Source organism: Nannospalax galili, unplaced genomic scaffold (genome assembly GCF_000622305.1).
Source record: "Nannospalax galili isolate Female #2095 unplaced genomic scaffold, S.galili_v1.0 scaffold979, whole genome shotgun sequence".
NCBI lineage: Eukaryota > Metazoa > Chordata > Mammalia > Rodentia > Spalacidae > Nannospalax > Nannospalax galili.
In genome coordinates, this window is record NW_008343671.1 from 338,662 (window position 1) to 351,271 (window position 12,610).

The 12,610-nt window shown below is 52.2% G+C and overlaps 1 protein-coding gene across 1 annotated transcript; it reads left to right on the plus strand.

Annotated features, from left to right (window-relative positions):
• Positions 1 to 3,604: 3,604 nt before the first annotated feature.
• Positions 3,605 to 12,280, plus strand: Krt71 (keratin 71). The gene is made up of 9 exons (XM_008839976.1): positions 3,605 to 4,120; positions 6,156 to 6,370; positions 6,942 to 7,002; positions 7,445 to 7,540; positions 7,826 to 7,990; positions 8,193 to 8,318; positions 9,596 to 9,816; positions 10,701 to 10,735; positions 11,545 to 12,280. Exons 1-9 carry the CDS (start codon positions 3,674 to 3,676, stop codon positions 11,754 to 11,756), a joined length of 1,578 nt encoding a protein of 525 aa, XP_008838198.1. The 5' UTR covers positions 3,605 to 3,673; the 3' UTR covers positions 11,757 to 12,280.
• The last annotated feature ends 330 nt before the right edge of the window (positions 12,281 to 12,610 follow it).

The following is a 12,610-nucleotide window of genomic DNA, read 5'->3' on the forward strand; positions in this document are numbered from 1 at the left end:
CACCTTCTCCCTCTGAGGGGCTTTTTATTGGGGGGATTAGTGATCCAAGACCTCTGCAAAGGAAGAGGAAACACCAATCACAGACATGTGGCACCCCATCAAATGTGTCAACCTGATCGTTGTCCCTCATAGAAGCAGATACAGAGGTTGAAACCACAGATGATGCGTATGGACTAAATAAAACATATGATTATCAAACCAAGAGCCACACAGATAAAATTTAATTGTGGCATTCAATCTTTCCTTAAATGTCCATGCCAGATGTTCCTGGTATTTCAGGCTTTGATTCTCTAGCCTTACAGCCTCCCCTGCCATTTCACAGGTGGGTAACGTGTAGCTCTGAGACACACATGACTAGCCAAGCTTTGTTCGGTTCTCGCACAGAAAGCCATCTGTGTGGGGACAAGTGGGCATAGCAACTCACAAGCTGTCTCCCCACCAGGCCAAGGGTCTCTCAAAGCAGGGCTCTGTCTCCTTCTGCCCCCAAATCTCTCCAGATCTCAGTGCAGGGAGAAAGGCAGGGACAAGGGCAGGGCCTTTGTACCCTTGGTGAACTGGGGCTCCCCTCTGGTTTTCTTTGCTCCCTCCCTTTGCCCTCTAGCGAAACACAAGCACCCCAGGTGCTGTATCTGGGCCCACCCTTCCTGTGGGTGGTCCAGAACTCTGCTGCTTCCTCCTCTATCATCATCCTCATCAACAACACAGGGTGTTTCATACCTAATGGCTAGTATCTGATTAACTAATTCATGCTACTATGTAAATGACTTGCTTACAGCCTGGTGAGCTGCTTCTCCAAGGACATTTGCCTTTCAGAGACACAGAGAATAAGCTCTTTGAAGCAGGCATCTCGGAACTGCTCCCATCTGTACTTGGTCAGGTGTCCAATAAACATTTGAAAAGTGGATCAACACCAATAGACGGGAGATAATGTTTATAAAGTGCTTACTACTGAGTTTTGTAGTTGGTAAGTACTTGATTGACAGTGGCTATTATTATTTGTAATGGTCAGTTTTCCAGGATCCGAGATGGTCTGGGAGAGCCTGGGGCTTATGGGATCACCATCCCTTCCCTGTCCTCAGCATCTGATGCTACCACGTGGGAATGTGCTGACCCAGGTGCCCCCTGGGAGACAAAGAGAGAGGGAAGACAGGCCGAGCCCCTGGCTCTGCTCCATTGCACCCTTTTAGTCACTGACAGTGGTTATTGGTCATTAAGTGTGTCCTAGGCCTTAGGGGGCACTTTGTGTGGATTAACATGTACAGTCATTGTCACCACTGCATTAGCGTGTGTTGTCCCATTACCAATGGGGAAGCTGAAGCCAGAGAGGCCAAGTGGAGTCTCCCTGCTGGGTGGTGGAGAGGAATTTAGGTCTCTGGGTCTGAGTTTCCACCTGGTACCACTCTAGGTGGACAAAGTTCCGATGCCCCATCTCTGTTGTTTGTGTCTCCAGCAAGAGGATGCCTACTAGGAGGGGGATGATCCTAGAATCCAAGAGGCCCACAGAGGGAGGCATCACTGGACTCTGGGACACTCACTAGACTCAGTAAATTTTGTTTCTGACATACAGGTGTCATGGACAGAGGAGACAAGACAGGGCAGAGGTCAGGGTTTCAGAGGAGCAGAAGATGTGAGAGAAGTGGTCTAGGCTTGAAGGGAGCAGCTTGGCAAAAAGCTGGAGAGAGAACATGAGGCCAGTGGCTGAGATGTTTAAAGGCAGGCAGGGAGAAGCAAGGGACTGTGAGTGGGTTGGGGCAGGGGACACAGGACAGTGCTGGCTAGGCTTGGGTGCTGCCATATATGTTTAAGAAATGTACAGCTGGAAAAGCCATTGACAGGAAACACTGTCAGGAGTGTACTCCAAAGCACAGAAGGACCTTCTACGTTACACCACAAAGTCCTGTATCCCCAGAACTGAGCAGAATGGTAGATTATCTGGTGTACATTCAGTGGAGGCTAACCAAGGGGAAAGAAGAGGGAGAGAGGAGGGTGGAGGGAGGAGGAGCACACTGAATGGCCTCTTGGTCCGGAGAAGCTTCTACCATCCTTACGAAGGGAAACCACGATGACACATGATCTAGCCTGCAGAACATGAGGGAGCTGCCTCCACAGCCACCGCCTTTCCACACAGCGAAGGGCACAGGGCTGAGGGAGGGGAGCAGAGATCAGACCCAGGCTTCGTTGGCCCAGGAAGACCTGTGAGGAGGGCAGGATGGAGCAAGAGAACAAGAGGGAGGGGGAGGGAAATAAATGGAGGATGGGGGAAGAGGAGGGGAAGACGGCAGGAAGAGGGCAGTGATGCTGTTTTGATATCAGCAATGATGACAAGATGAGAGGTGGAAGTGGAAGGGAAAGGAAGGGATGAGAGGAAGTGAGTTCTAAGCCCAGGCCCAACAGAGCCTCAGCTCAGCCTGCGCCTGGATTCTTCTCCCCTCTGGGCCCATTGCACCATGAAGGGATCTTTTGGAGAAGCCATTCTCCAGGGATGGACCAGCCATGAGCTGAACAGGGTGATTATTGGAGGGCACTGGGATCCGTCAACGGAAGTCAATGACCCAGGATGGAGCAGACAGCATGTAGAGCCTCTGGATCAGACACCAGAAGACTGTTTGGCATGGTGTTCCCTGGCTCTCCACTGCCCCACACTGGGTGTGGGGGTTGGACTTAGTTGTGTTGCGTTTGGCCTTCTGGGAATGGTCCCCGTCAGACTCAGTTCCTGAATTCTTGGGCCTGGCATAGCTGAAGTCAGGGCTCATGGTGATGGTGTTTCTTTGCTTGAATGATGGACAGCCCATTCCTGTTCTCACTAGCAGAGGCACACGGTAAGAGAGTGAGGTATGATGAAACAGAACCTCCATGAGTTTGCCTTGAACTCTCTAGACCATGTCCAGCCTCCCTCCACCCTCTCCACCTCCTGCCAGTTGAGTCTTCATCAGTGAGCAAAAAGCTTGTCCCTTCCTTCAGCCCATCCCACCCCAGTTTACTATGAGTGTTTGAGAGGTGCAGTAGGGGCATCCAACTCTCTAGACAGCATGTCAAACATATGGTTACCACGTGCCCATAGCTTCTGTGGCCTGGGCTGCTCAGGTCCCTTGCTAAGGAAAGACTCTCTCTATCCTAGTCCCCCGATAGAGAGAGCCACTTCCCTCTGTAGCTCTTACATCTTTATGAGGCTTGGAGAGGATGGCTGCCTGACTAGGCTTTTCCTCTCTGGGGCAGAGGACACAGATGGTGGAGCCCCCAGTCAGTGGCCTGCCCTGTCCTAAAAGTTAATGCCAACCCCTGTAAGGAAGCTAACCACATAGATTAATCCCAGAGAGATGGTGGAGTGCCAGTGACATGCCCCTGAAGAGGCTGAGGCCTACGGCAAATTACCTTATAACAGCAGGTTAATTAGATAAGACCCAAATTACCTGAGCAAGGTTTGCAAGCCCAGCAATTTGACAGTTTCATGTTGTTTCAGAGGTAGTGAGGGCCAATCTCTGGCTCAGCAGAGAGAAAATGACTTCTTGCTCCCAGGCAAGCCAAACCCACGAATTAAGCTCTCCACTGCCCATCCGCAAGCCCAGTGCCAAACACATATAAAAGCACCTGCTGGTCCTCACTGCAGCCAGCACAACCTCCGTGGGATTTGCCTTCTCTCTCCCGCACCTTGTAATCCATCTCCAGCAGCGACATGAGCCGCCAATACACCACCTGCAAGTCCGGAGCTGCCAGCAGGGGCTTCAGTGGCTGCTCCGCCGTGCTGTCTGGAGGCAGCTCATCCTCCTACAGGGCAGGGGGCAAAGGGCTCAGTGGGGGCTTTGGCAGTCGGAGCCTCTACAGCCTTGGAGGTGCCAGGAGCATCACCCTCAACATGGCCAGTGGCAGCGGGAAGAACGGAGGTTATGGATTTGGCCGGAACCGGGCCAGTGGCTTTGCTGGCAGCATCTTTGGCAGTGTGGCCCTGGGACCTGTGTGCCCGACCGTGTGCCCACCTGGAGGCATCCACCAGGTCACAGTCAATGAGAGCCTCCTGGCCCCACTCAATGTGGAGCTGGACCCGGAGATCCAGAAGGTGCGGGCCCAGGAGCGGGAGCAGATCAAGGCGCTGAACAACAAGTTCGCCTCCTTCATTGACAAGGTGGGTCTGCAAAGACTGGGGTAGCTGGGAACAATTCTCTCCTCTTCTTATGACAGCATGAGTGACTGGAGTTGGATACAGGACAAGGAAGGTACATTCTGTTATCTCAGTGTCTTGCACAAGGATCTCTGTGCTGTCATCACGTGCCCAGCGGCTCAGGAATATGGATGGGTCTATGGCCACTCTGGGCCCTTTGGGCTAATGGATGTTTCCACCATGGGTGTTTGGTTCAGGGGTCAAGGGCTCTCTTGAAAGGCAGAATCGTGCTAGGGATGTGAGGTACTCTGGAGTCAGACCTGGCCCATTACCAACCATCTGGGTGGCTTTGAGAGAGCTGCTTGTCCTGTTCTGGACCTTCATGTCCTCACCTCTTATATGGAAATCATGACCTTCCTTTGGGGGTTGTGTTAGTTTAGGAAAGAATGCTCACATGAATTTCCATAATCCCTGATTCACACTAGGTCCTTCAACAACTATGGATGTTGTTGCATACTTTTATGTCTGAGCTAGGGGAAGGGTGCCAGGAAACAGAGGAACTTTAGGCCTCAAGAAATCCTCCAGCCCAGCCAGCCTGCTGGTTGTAGTAAATGAGAAATGGCTGTCTCCAGCTTATGGGTCAGCAAACCCATGGAGGCCGATACTGCGCTTAATGCCACTTGGAGGCCAGGCAGGGCTGGACTTTTACCCTCCTACTCTGGATCCAGGGGCAGAGACTAAAGGGCCATGCTGGTTCCATGAGAGTCAGGTATTATAACCCAGGACAGAGCCTATGGCCACTGGCACAGAACCTGGCCAGGATCTGCAGTGCTGGTCTTCCTGTGTGGACTGTCCTGGCCTTCCTGCACCAGGCCCCAACCCCTCTCTACTCACAGCTGCTGCCTGTCCTCAGGCAAGTTCAGACACATGAAAAGATGAAGATGTTCTGCTCAGGGAGTATTGAAGGAATCCCCAAACCCGGATAGTTCTTGAGGAACTTTGGGCATAGGAGCAGTGCAGTCCCTTTACCTCAGGCAGCCAGAGGAAGTGGTGAGTCCTATCAGTGACCTAGCTGTGTTAGTGGCATGCCGGTACTATAGCATCCCAGAGGTGGTTAATGCTTTACTCATACACAGGAAGAGTAAATACACAGGATTGGTTAAACTAAACCAAATGCTAGATAATCTGCTAAAGATCAGCAGTTTGATGTGGAATTTATTTCAGCACAGAACTCCAGACAGTATTCCGATGTCCTGTTCCATAGCCTTGCTCAGATGTACCTATGTGTACAGATATGTACCTATGTGTACAGACAGGTACCTATGTGTACAGATGTGTACCTATGTGTACAGATACTAAAAGAAGTCACATTTAAAAAGCTATGCCCCCTAAAGCCAGACAGGATCATGTGTGTACCTATGTGTACAGATAGGAAAAGAAGTCACATTTAAAAAGCTATGCCCCCTAAAGCCAGACAGGATCATGTCGATCACCCCAGGTGAGTTCTCTGGCCCAGTGAAGGCCAGGCTCTATCTGTGCATCTCGCTCCTGCTCCATGCTTGCTCCACAGAGGGTGGTTTTGAGAGTTGGACTTAGAGGACAGGCAGCAGCTGTGAGTAGAGATGGGCTGGGGCCTGGTGCAGGAAGTTTAAATGCCCAGAAGCCCTTGACCTTGATCCCTAGCCTCACTATTCATTGACAAGCCATAAGATGGAGAGCACGCCCTGTCTTCAGAGCAGGTGTCATTCCAGTAGATGATGTGCCTGGCCCGTCTTGAGGTGTGCTCATGTCCTGCTCTGGCATGGCTCTGAGTGACTGGATGCCCACAGTACAGGGACATGTGTCTGGGTTTAATTCTGAGCTCTGCCACTTATAAACTGCTTGACCTTGGAAAGAAGCAGCTCTTCTCTATGCCTCAGTTTCCCCTCCACTGAGCATAACTAACAATGTGCCTGCCTTGCACAGCTGTACAGGGCTAAAGGAGACAATGCAGACAGAGAACTTTGTGGAACGCCCTTGAACAAAAGGTGTGATGAGGCCTATGGGCTTTGGGTTGCAGGTGCGCTTCCTGGAGCAACAGAACCAGGTGCTGGAGACCAAGTGGGAGCTGCTGCAGCAGCTGGACCTGAACAACTGCAAGAACAACCTGGAGCCTATCCTCGAGGGCTACATCAGCAACATGCGGAAGCAGCTGGAGACGCTGTCTGGGGACAGAGTGAGGCTGGACTCAGAACTGAGGAACGTGCGTGACGTGGTAGAGGATTACAAGAAGAGGTGAGTGAGGAGGAACTTTGTCACTGGACAGATACCCCTGTCCCTCTGAGGGGCCTCAGTAGCCGCTTTGGCTTAAACGTTTTGGAGGTGGAGAATTGTGTTCTAGGCTATACCAAGTAGAATCACCCCATCAAAAACCTGGAGCTTATTCCCTGATCCCCAGCCTCTGACCTGGCACTTGGGGCAAATATCCAAGTATCTGGGCCATTTTCAAAGCCCTGGCTTGGGGTCAGTGTTGGGTAAACTCATATTCTCAGAGCACCTGTGTCTAAGAAGTGCATGGAAACACTTGGTAATCTGGGTTTCTGCTCACATTCAGTGCGGAACAGCTTGCTTCCTGCATCTGGTTTCCCATGGGCCATTTTATCCCTGCTTCCTCATTTCCCACACTGGATCGTCACCAACCCCCTTCTTCCATATTTAGCCACCAGGTCCCCTCCTCCAGGAAGCCTCCCTTGCTTGGCTGGCTCTTTAGTACTCTGTGCCCTTCTGCTGGCCTTCTCCTTGCTCAGTGCCTTCCCTGGGCACACTTAGTGAAGGATGTAAGCCACGAGCCTTGGCCTTCCCACAGGTACGAGGAGGAGATCAACCGGCGGACAGCTGCCGAGAATGAGTTTGTGCTGCTAAAGAAGGTGAGTAGAAGGCAATCTCAAGGCTGGGGGCCGACTAGGGGGGCCGAGTCTGCCAGTGTGCTCTGCCACCAGCCCCCAAATGGGCCGATACAGAGAGAAAGGGAATACAGGGGACCAGGTGAAAGGCTGTCCAGGAAGAGGAGTGAAGGGGCAGGGAGGGTCATGGCATGAGAGACTCCCTGCAGTGGTGGGACCCGGTTCAGACGTTGCAAAGACACCTCTGACAGCATTTGGCTGGGGCTCCCTTCCTGAGGGGCACCTCATCCTGCCATAGAACAGATTCTCGGGATGTGGAGCTGTACCTTCAACTGCCCCACTGCCTTCCTCCTGGCCACGTAAGGAGAAGACAGTGTCTCCTTCCTCTAGCAGGGCAGCTGGGCTGGGGGCAGGTGTCACCCGGACTGCATCAGTGGCGACATGGATGGCTGGGCTTCTTTCATAGGATGTGGATGCGGCTTATGCCAATAAAGTGGAGCTGCAGGCCAAGGTGGACTCCATGGACCAGGACATCAAATTCTTCAAGTGTCTCTATGAAGCCGTAAGCCTCTCCCTACTGCATTCTTCTAGTCTAGGGGCTGGGAGAGTCACTAAGGCTCCAGTTCTCAGGGAGGCCCCCAAGTCAGCCATTCACTCTCATGTCATTCCTGGGAGCCCCTTCTCCTACTCCAAGGCTTTACTCCATGGTGAGAGAACTTGGGGCCCAGCAAGGCATCTGCTTCCCCCGGAGAGGTGATAACCTTGGGTTCCAGGTCCTATGTTGGCATCACTAGAATTTGACAGTGGTCAAGCTCAGAAGAACTCCCCCCCTCCATCGCCCCTGTAGGAGATGGCTCAGATCCAGTCCCACATCAGCGACATGTCAGTCATCCTGTCTATGGATAACAACCGGAACCTGGACCTGGACAGCATCATCGATGAGGTCCGCGCTCAGTATGAGGACATCGCTCTGAAGAGCAAGGCCGAGGCGGAGGCCCTGTACCAGACCAAGGTGGGGAGGCTGAGGCTGGGCCAGGGGCTGGGAGGTGTGACGACACCAACAGATAGGAGGACTGAGCCTGATTACACCCTGGGCAGAGGCAGTGTCTATGCCAGCATCCACTGTGCGCTGATGCCATGAGCTCAGCGATGTGGGGACCTCACATCCTCTGTGCTGGTACACGTATCCATCCTTTGTGCTTTGGGTTTTCCAGTTCCAGGAGCTGCAGCTGGCAGCTGGTCGCCATGGGGATGACCTCAAAAACACCAAGAATGAAATCACTGAGCTGAGCCGATTCATCCAGAGACTCCGTTCAGAGATTGAGAATGCAAAGAAGCAGGTAAGGGATCTCAGCTTGTGGCCAGAGGTAGAGAGTTCAGTGGAGGGCACTGGAGGAGGTTGAGGACTTCAGTCTCCCAGATGTCTGTCATGACAAGTGAGGTACTGCTCCAGCCCTTGGTTATCTCTGGGTGCCCCCTTTCCTTTCCTATTCATTCCCAGCACCTCTTCTCGGGCACGCTCCTCTTTCTCAGGAAGCCTTCCCTGGGGCCCCCAAGCCGGTTTATGCCGCTTCCCACAGGATGTGCTCCCAGGTGTCTGTGCTTCCTTGTGCCTCTGCCAGTGTCTGGAACTTCCTGACAGTTGCCTGAGACTCATGCCCTCTGCACTGAAAGGAGTCAGGGAGCTGGCTGCTTTGTGCTTCCTTGACTTCTAGCACTGTGCCTGCATATAGCAGCAGCTTAATAAACATCACTGATGTAGCTGAGAAGGGGAAATGGGCTCGGGGACCACCCAGTAAAGCAGGAGTCACTCCCAGGAATGTAGTAGATGGCCTCGTGTTAGCAGTGGGGACAGAAGGTGCAGATATAACGAAACAGCAGCAGTGCCTGTCATTCTGTCTCACTGAATCCCTGCAAAGACCGTCTGGAACAATGTTCTCATCCTCTCTGTACCAGATGAAGGGAGGCTCGGTGAGGTTAAATGGGGTGCATCACTGCTAAGAAGCAGAGCTGGTCCTTCAACCAAGGTCTCTTGACCAGGAGGCTGGACCTCCTGTTCCATGTTCTTCCTAGTCTCCCATGGGCTTTAACACAACAGCTCTGTGGACAACTCACCTGTTCTCACTTCATAGGGAGTCAGGAGGATCAAATGTGCTAAGACATGGAATGGGTGGTACTGGATATACAGTGAGCACTTGGCAAATAATAGCCAGTCCTGGAAGTCTCCCTGTGGCCCTGGCTTGTGGGTCATGCATCTGGGCAGTAGCTGGCATTGCACCTAGCACAGACTCTAAACAACTCAGCAACAGAAAGTCACTTACTGCATAGCCTGCCATAGGGCAGCTCAGTCAATGTCTGGGTGCCAAAGTGATGCTCAAGTGACCCTGGTCTCCAGAGGGCAGGGGGCATACTCTCCCCTCACCACAGACATCTGAACACAGGCATACAGCTGAGATCTGGGACTGTTTTCCAGCCCCTTTAATCAGAGCAGAAGTTTGGTTTGTACCTAACAGAATGAGCACGTCTACTGCCAGATCTTAAGGAATGGGAGAGGTTTGGCTACAGACAACACCCAAGCCTTCTTCCAGTTTTCTAATTTCTTGACTTCCTCACCTAGGCGTCTAATCTGGAGACAGCCATTGCTGATGCTGAGGAGCGAGGGGACAGTGCCCTTAAGGATGCCCGGGCCAAGCTGGATGAGCTGGAGAGTGCCCTGCACCAGGCCAAGGAGGAGCTGGCCCGGATGCTACGAGAGTACCAGGAGCTCATGAGTCTAAAGCTGGCCCTGGATATGGAGATCGCCACCTACCGCAAGCTGCTGGAGAGCGAGGAGTGCAGGTGAGTGGAGTGTGCTCAGGTAAGACGCCACCAAAGAACCAAAGGAGAAAATCTGCACATATTTATCCAGAAAACACAAGCTCTTGGGGATCAGTGGGGTGATGACAATAGGAACAAAAATAGCAATCGGTAGCATCAGTCAGGCTGGAGGTATAGCTCAGTTGATAGAGTTCTCTTGCTTAGCAAGTGTGAAGCCATGAGTTTGATTCCTATAATCACATAAAACCCAGTGTGGTAACTCAGGCCTGTAATCTCGGCACTTCCGAGGTAGAGGTAGGAAGATCAGAAGTTCAAGGTCATACATGACTACATAGTGAGTTTGAAGCCAGCCTGGGCTACATGGGACCCTGTCTCAAACAAACAAACAAACAAACAAACAAACAACAAAGTAAAACAAAACAAAACAAAACAGAAGTAGCCATATCCACAGTTCATTCATCACTCACAGCCTCCCTAGTATGTCTGGGAGCATTCCACTTCCCCTGAACCTTGTTCCTCTGTTAGGGTCCTTGGTCCATCTTCCTTACCTGCCTGGATACACTGTGAGCTTGGCAGAGGTGTGCCAGGCCAGCTACTTCAGGACACAGAGATGTCCCTGGTGTGCTAAGGAAAGAGAAGCCTTGCTGTGGCCTGACACTGGGAAGGGGGACGGACTGCCCTCAAACACATGCCTCCTGAAAACTATTATTTGGTCCATCTTGTTGCCTGTTTACCCCAAAGATTCAGGGCTCTCTTCCAAAGCTTCTTAGACTGCTTGGGCCAAGACAGTGCTGAAGTTTCTACAAGTGCCCCTGTGTTCAGAAGCCTGTATCAGGCTGGCCGGGGAGAGTGGCTTTGAAGACTCTGCAGATGTCCCTTCTCATTTTATTTTCCTCTTTTAACAGGATGTCAGGAGAATACCCTTCCCCTGTCAGCATCTGTAAGTACTTGTGTGCTTGGACTGAAGTTGTAGAAGTGTGTTTGGATTAAAGTTGTAGTCACACCCTGTGTGTACAGATGAAGGAATCTAAGAATCAGAGAGGGAAAAGCTTTGCTGAGATCACAAAGCCAGATGGCAAAGCCATGGCCACAGCCCAGATCTCCCAATTTCCTGCCACCCCATGGCTCTTTTAACCTTATCATTCTGCTTCCCAGAGGATGGTAGTGAGGGATGGCCATTGCCATGGGAGATGGGAAACAAAGGGCATGTTCTGAGACAGTGATCGTGGGTCTGTGCTAAGGCTTAGGAGACTGGGTTTGCAAGTTGCAATCATATCTGGGCAGGGGACTTGAGATGTGGGTGAAGGGATTCCAGAAGGGAACCTCAAGCTGGCAGTATTGAATCTGGGTCTCTTGGTAGGACTAGAAAGCTAAACCAGAGTTAAACCAGAGCTTTCCAGAAGTTGCTGTCTGTGGGGAGCCAGCAGGGGAGAGACATTGGAGACAGGACATTTAGTAAAGCCACTGACAGGAGGGACAGTGGTGGGTGTCCAGGACAAGTGGGTGCGTGGGCACCTGCTTGAAGGAGATGGACTTCTGAGCATCAGTAGGCTAAGACTCAGCCACATTGGGTGTAAGCTGAATGAACCAAGAACAGAAAGTGGGGGAAAGGGCCTTTGGGATATTCTCTCTAGGGGAGAGGGAATGGCTGTGACTAGGTCCTAGAAGAGCCATGTCTGTCTTGGGGAAAGGAGAGTCTCTCTGCCCAGCTCTGATGAGGTGGCGTTGAGCCCAGCTCTCCCTTTGCAGCCATCATCAGCAGCACCAGCGGCAGCGGAGGCTATGGCTTCCGGCCCAGCACTGTCAGCGGTGGCTATGTAGCCAACAGCACCAGCTGCATCTCTGGAGTGTGCAGTGTCCGTGGTGGGGAAAGCCGGAGCCGAGGCAGTGCCAGTGACTACAAGGATACTCTAGCGAAGGGTTCCAGCCTGAGCACCTCCTCCAAGAAAGGTGGTCGGTAGAGGACAGCCTGTGCCCTCCTTCCCTCAGGACCCCCTGTGCCCAAGCTTAGTGTCTCCCCTATGACCCCTTCCCACTGCTCCTGGATCCCTGGATTTGGCCAGCCCCTTTCTCCCTCCAGTGTCTTCTGAGCCGGGACAGCTCTGGATTACCAGGACAGGTGCACTTTCAGTGCACACTCTGGGGGAGCTCTAGCTTCACCTCAGCTCAGCTCCACTTCAGCCTGTCCTCTCTGTCAGCCTTTGCCTCTGTGCTCAACATGCTGCCTGCCAGTCTAGGCGTCCTCGCCTACTGGACTTTTGTCCTAGCTCCTGCCTATGAACAAGCTAGCTCTGTGTCCAAGAAGAGGACTAGCAGACAACCAAGCGAGAGTAGCCAGCCCACCCCACCGGCACAGTTTCACTTTGAGTGGAACCAACCACAACAAAGGGTTTCTGTCTTCGCCCTCTTGTACCCAGAACCAAAGAAGAGGGGACACTGTTACTTCTCCTGTACTCCTTAAAGCAGCCCCATTTGATCCTTAATAAACAGCATAATCTGATGGCTTGGTCTCTGAGTATTTAAAATGCGCGCAAGTATTATACAATTCAGATGCTTGTGTGAACACATGTCCACATGCACATGCAGCACAAATACAGTTACACACAAGTGTGCCACTGTGTGTTGTCAGTGTGGTCTGTGTTGGTAGCTGGGTTTTCTCTGTAGAGCAGATAAGAAGAAAGTGTTAGCATGCTTGGCAGAGGGAGAGTGTCTCACTGGGGCTGCAGGTAGAGGAATGTGGAGCTCAGGCTTGGAGGGGAGTGGAGGAGGAGGAGGAGGAGGATGGGGAGGGGGAGGGGGAGAGGGGAGGAGGAAG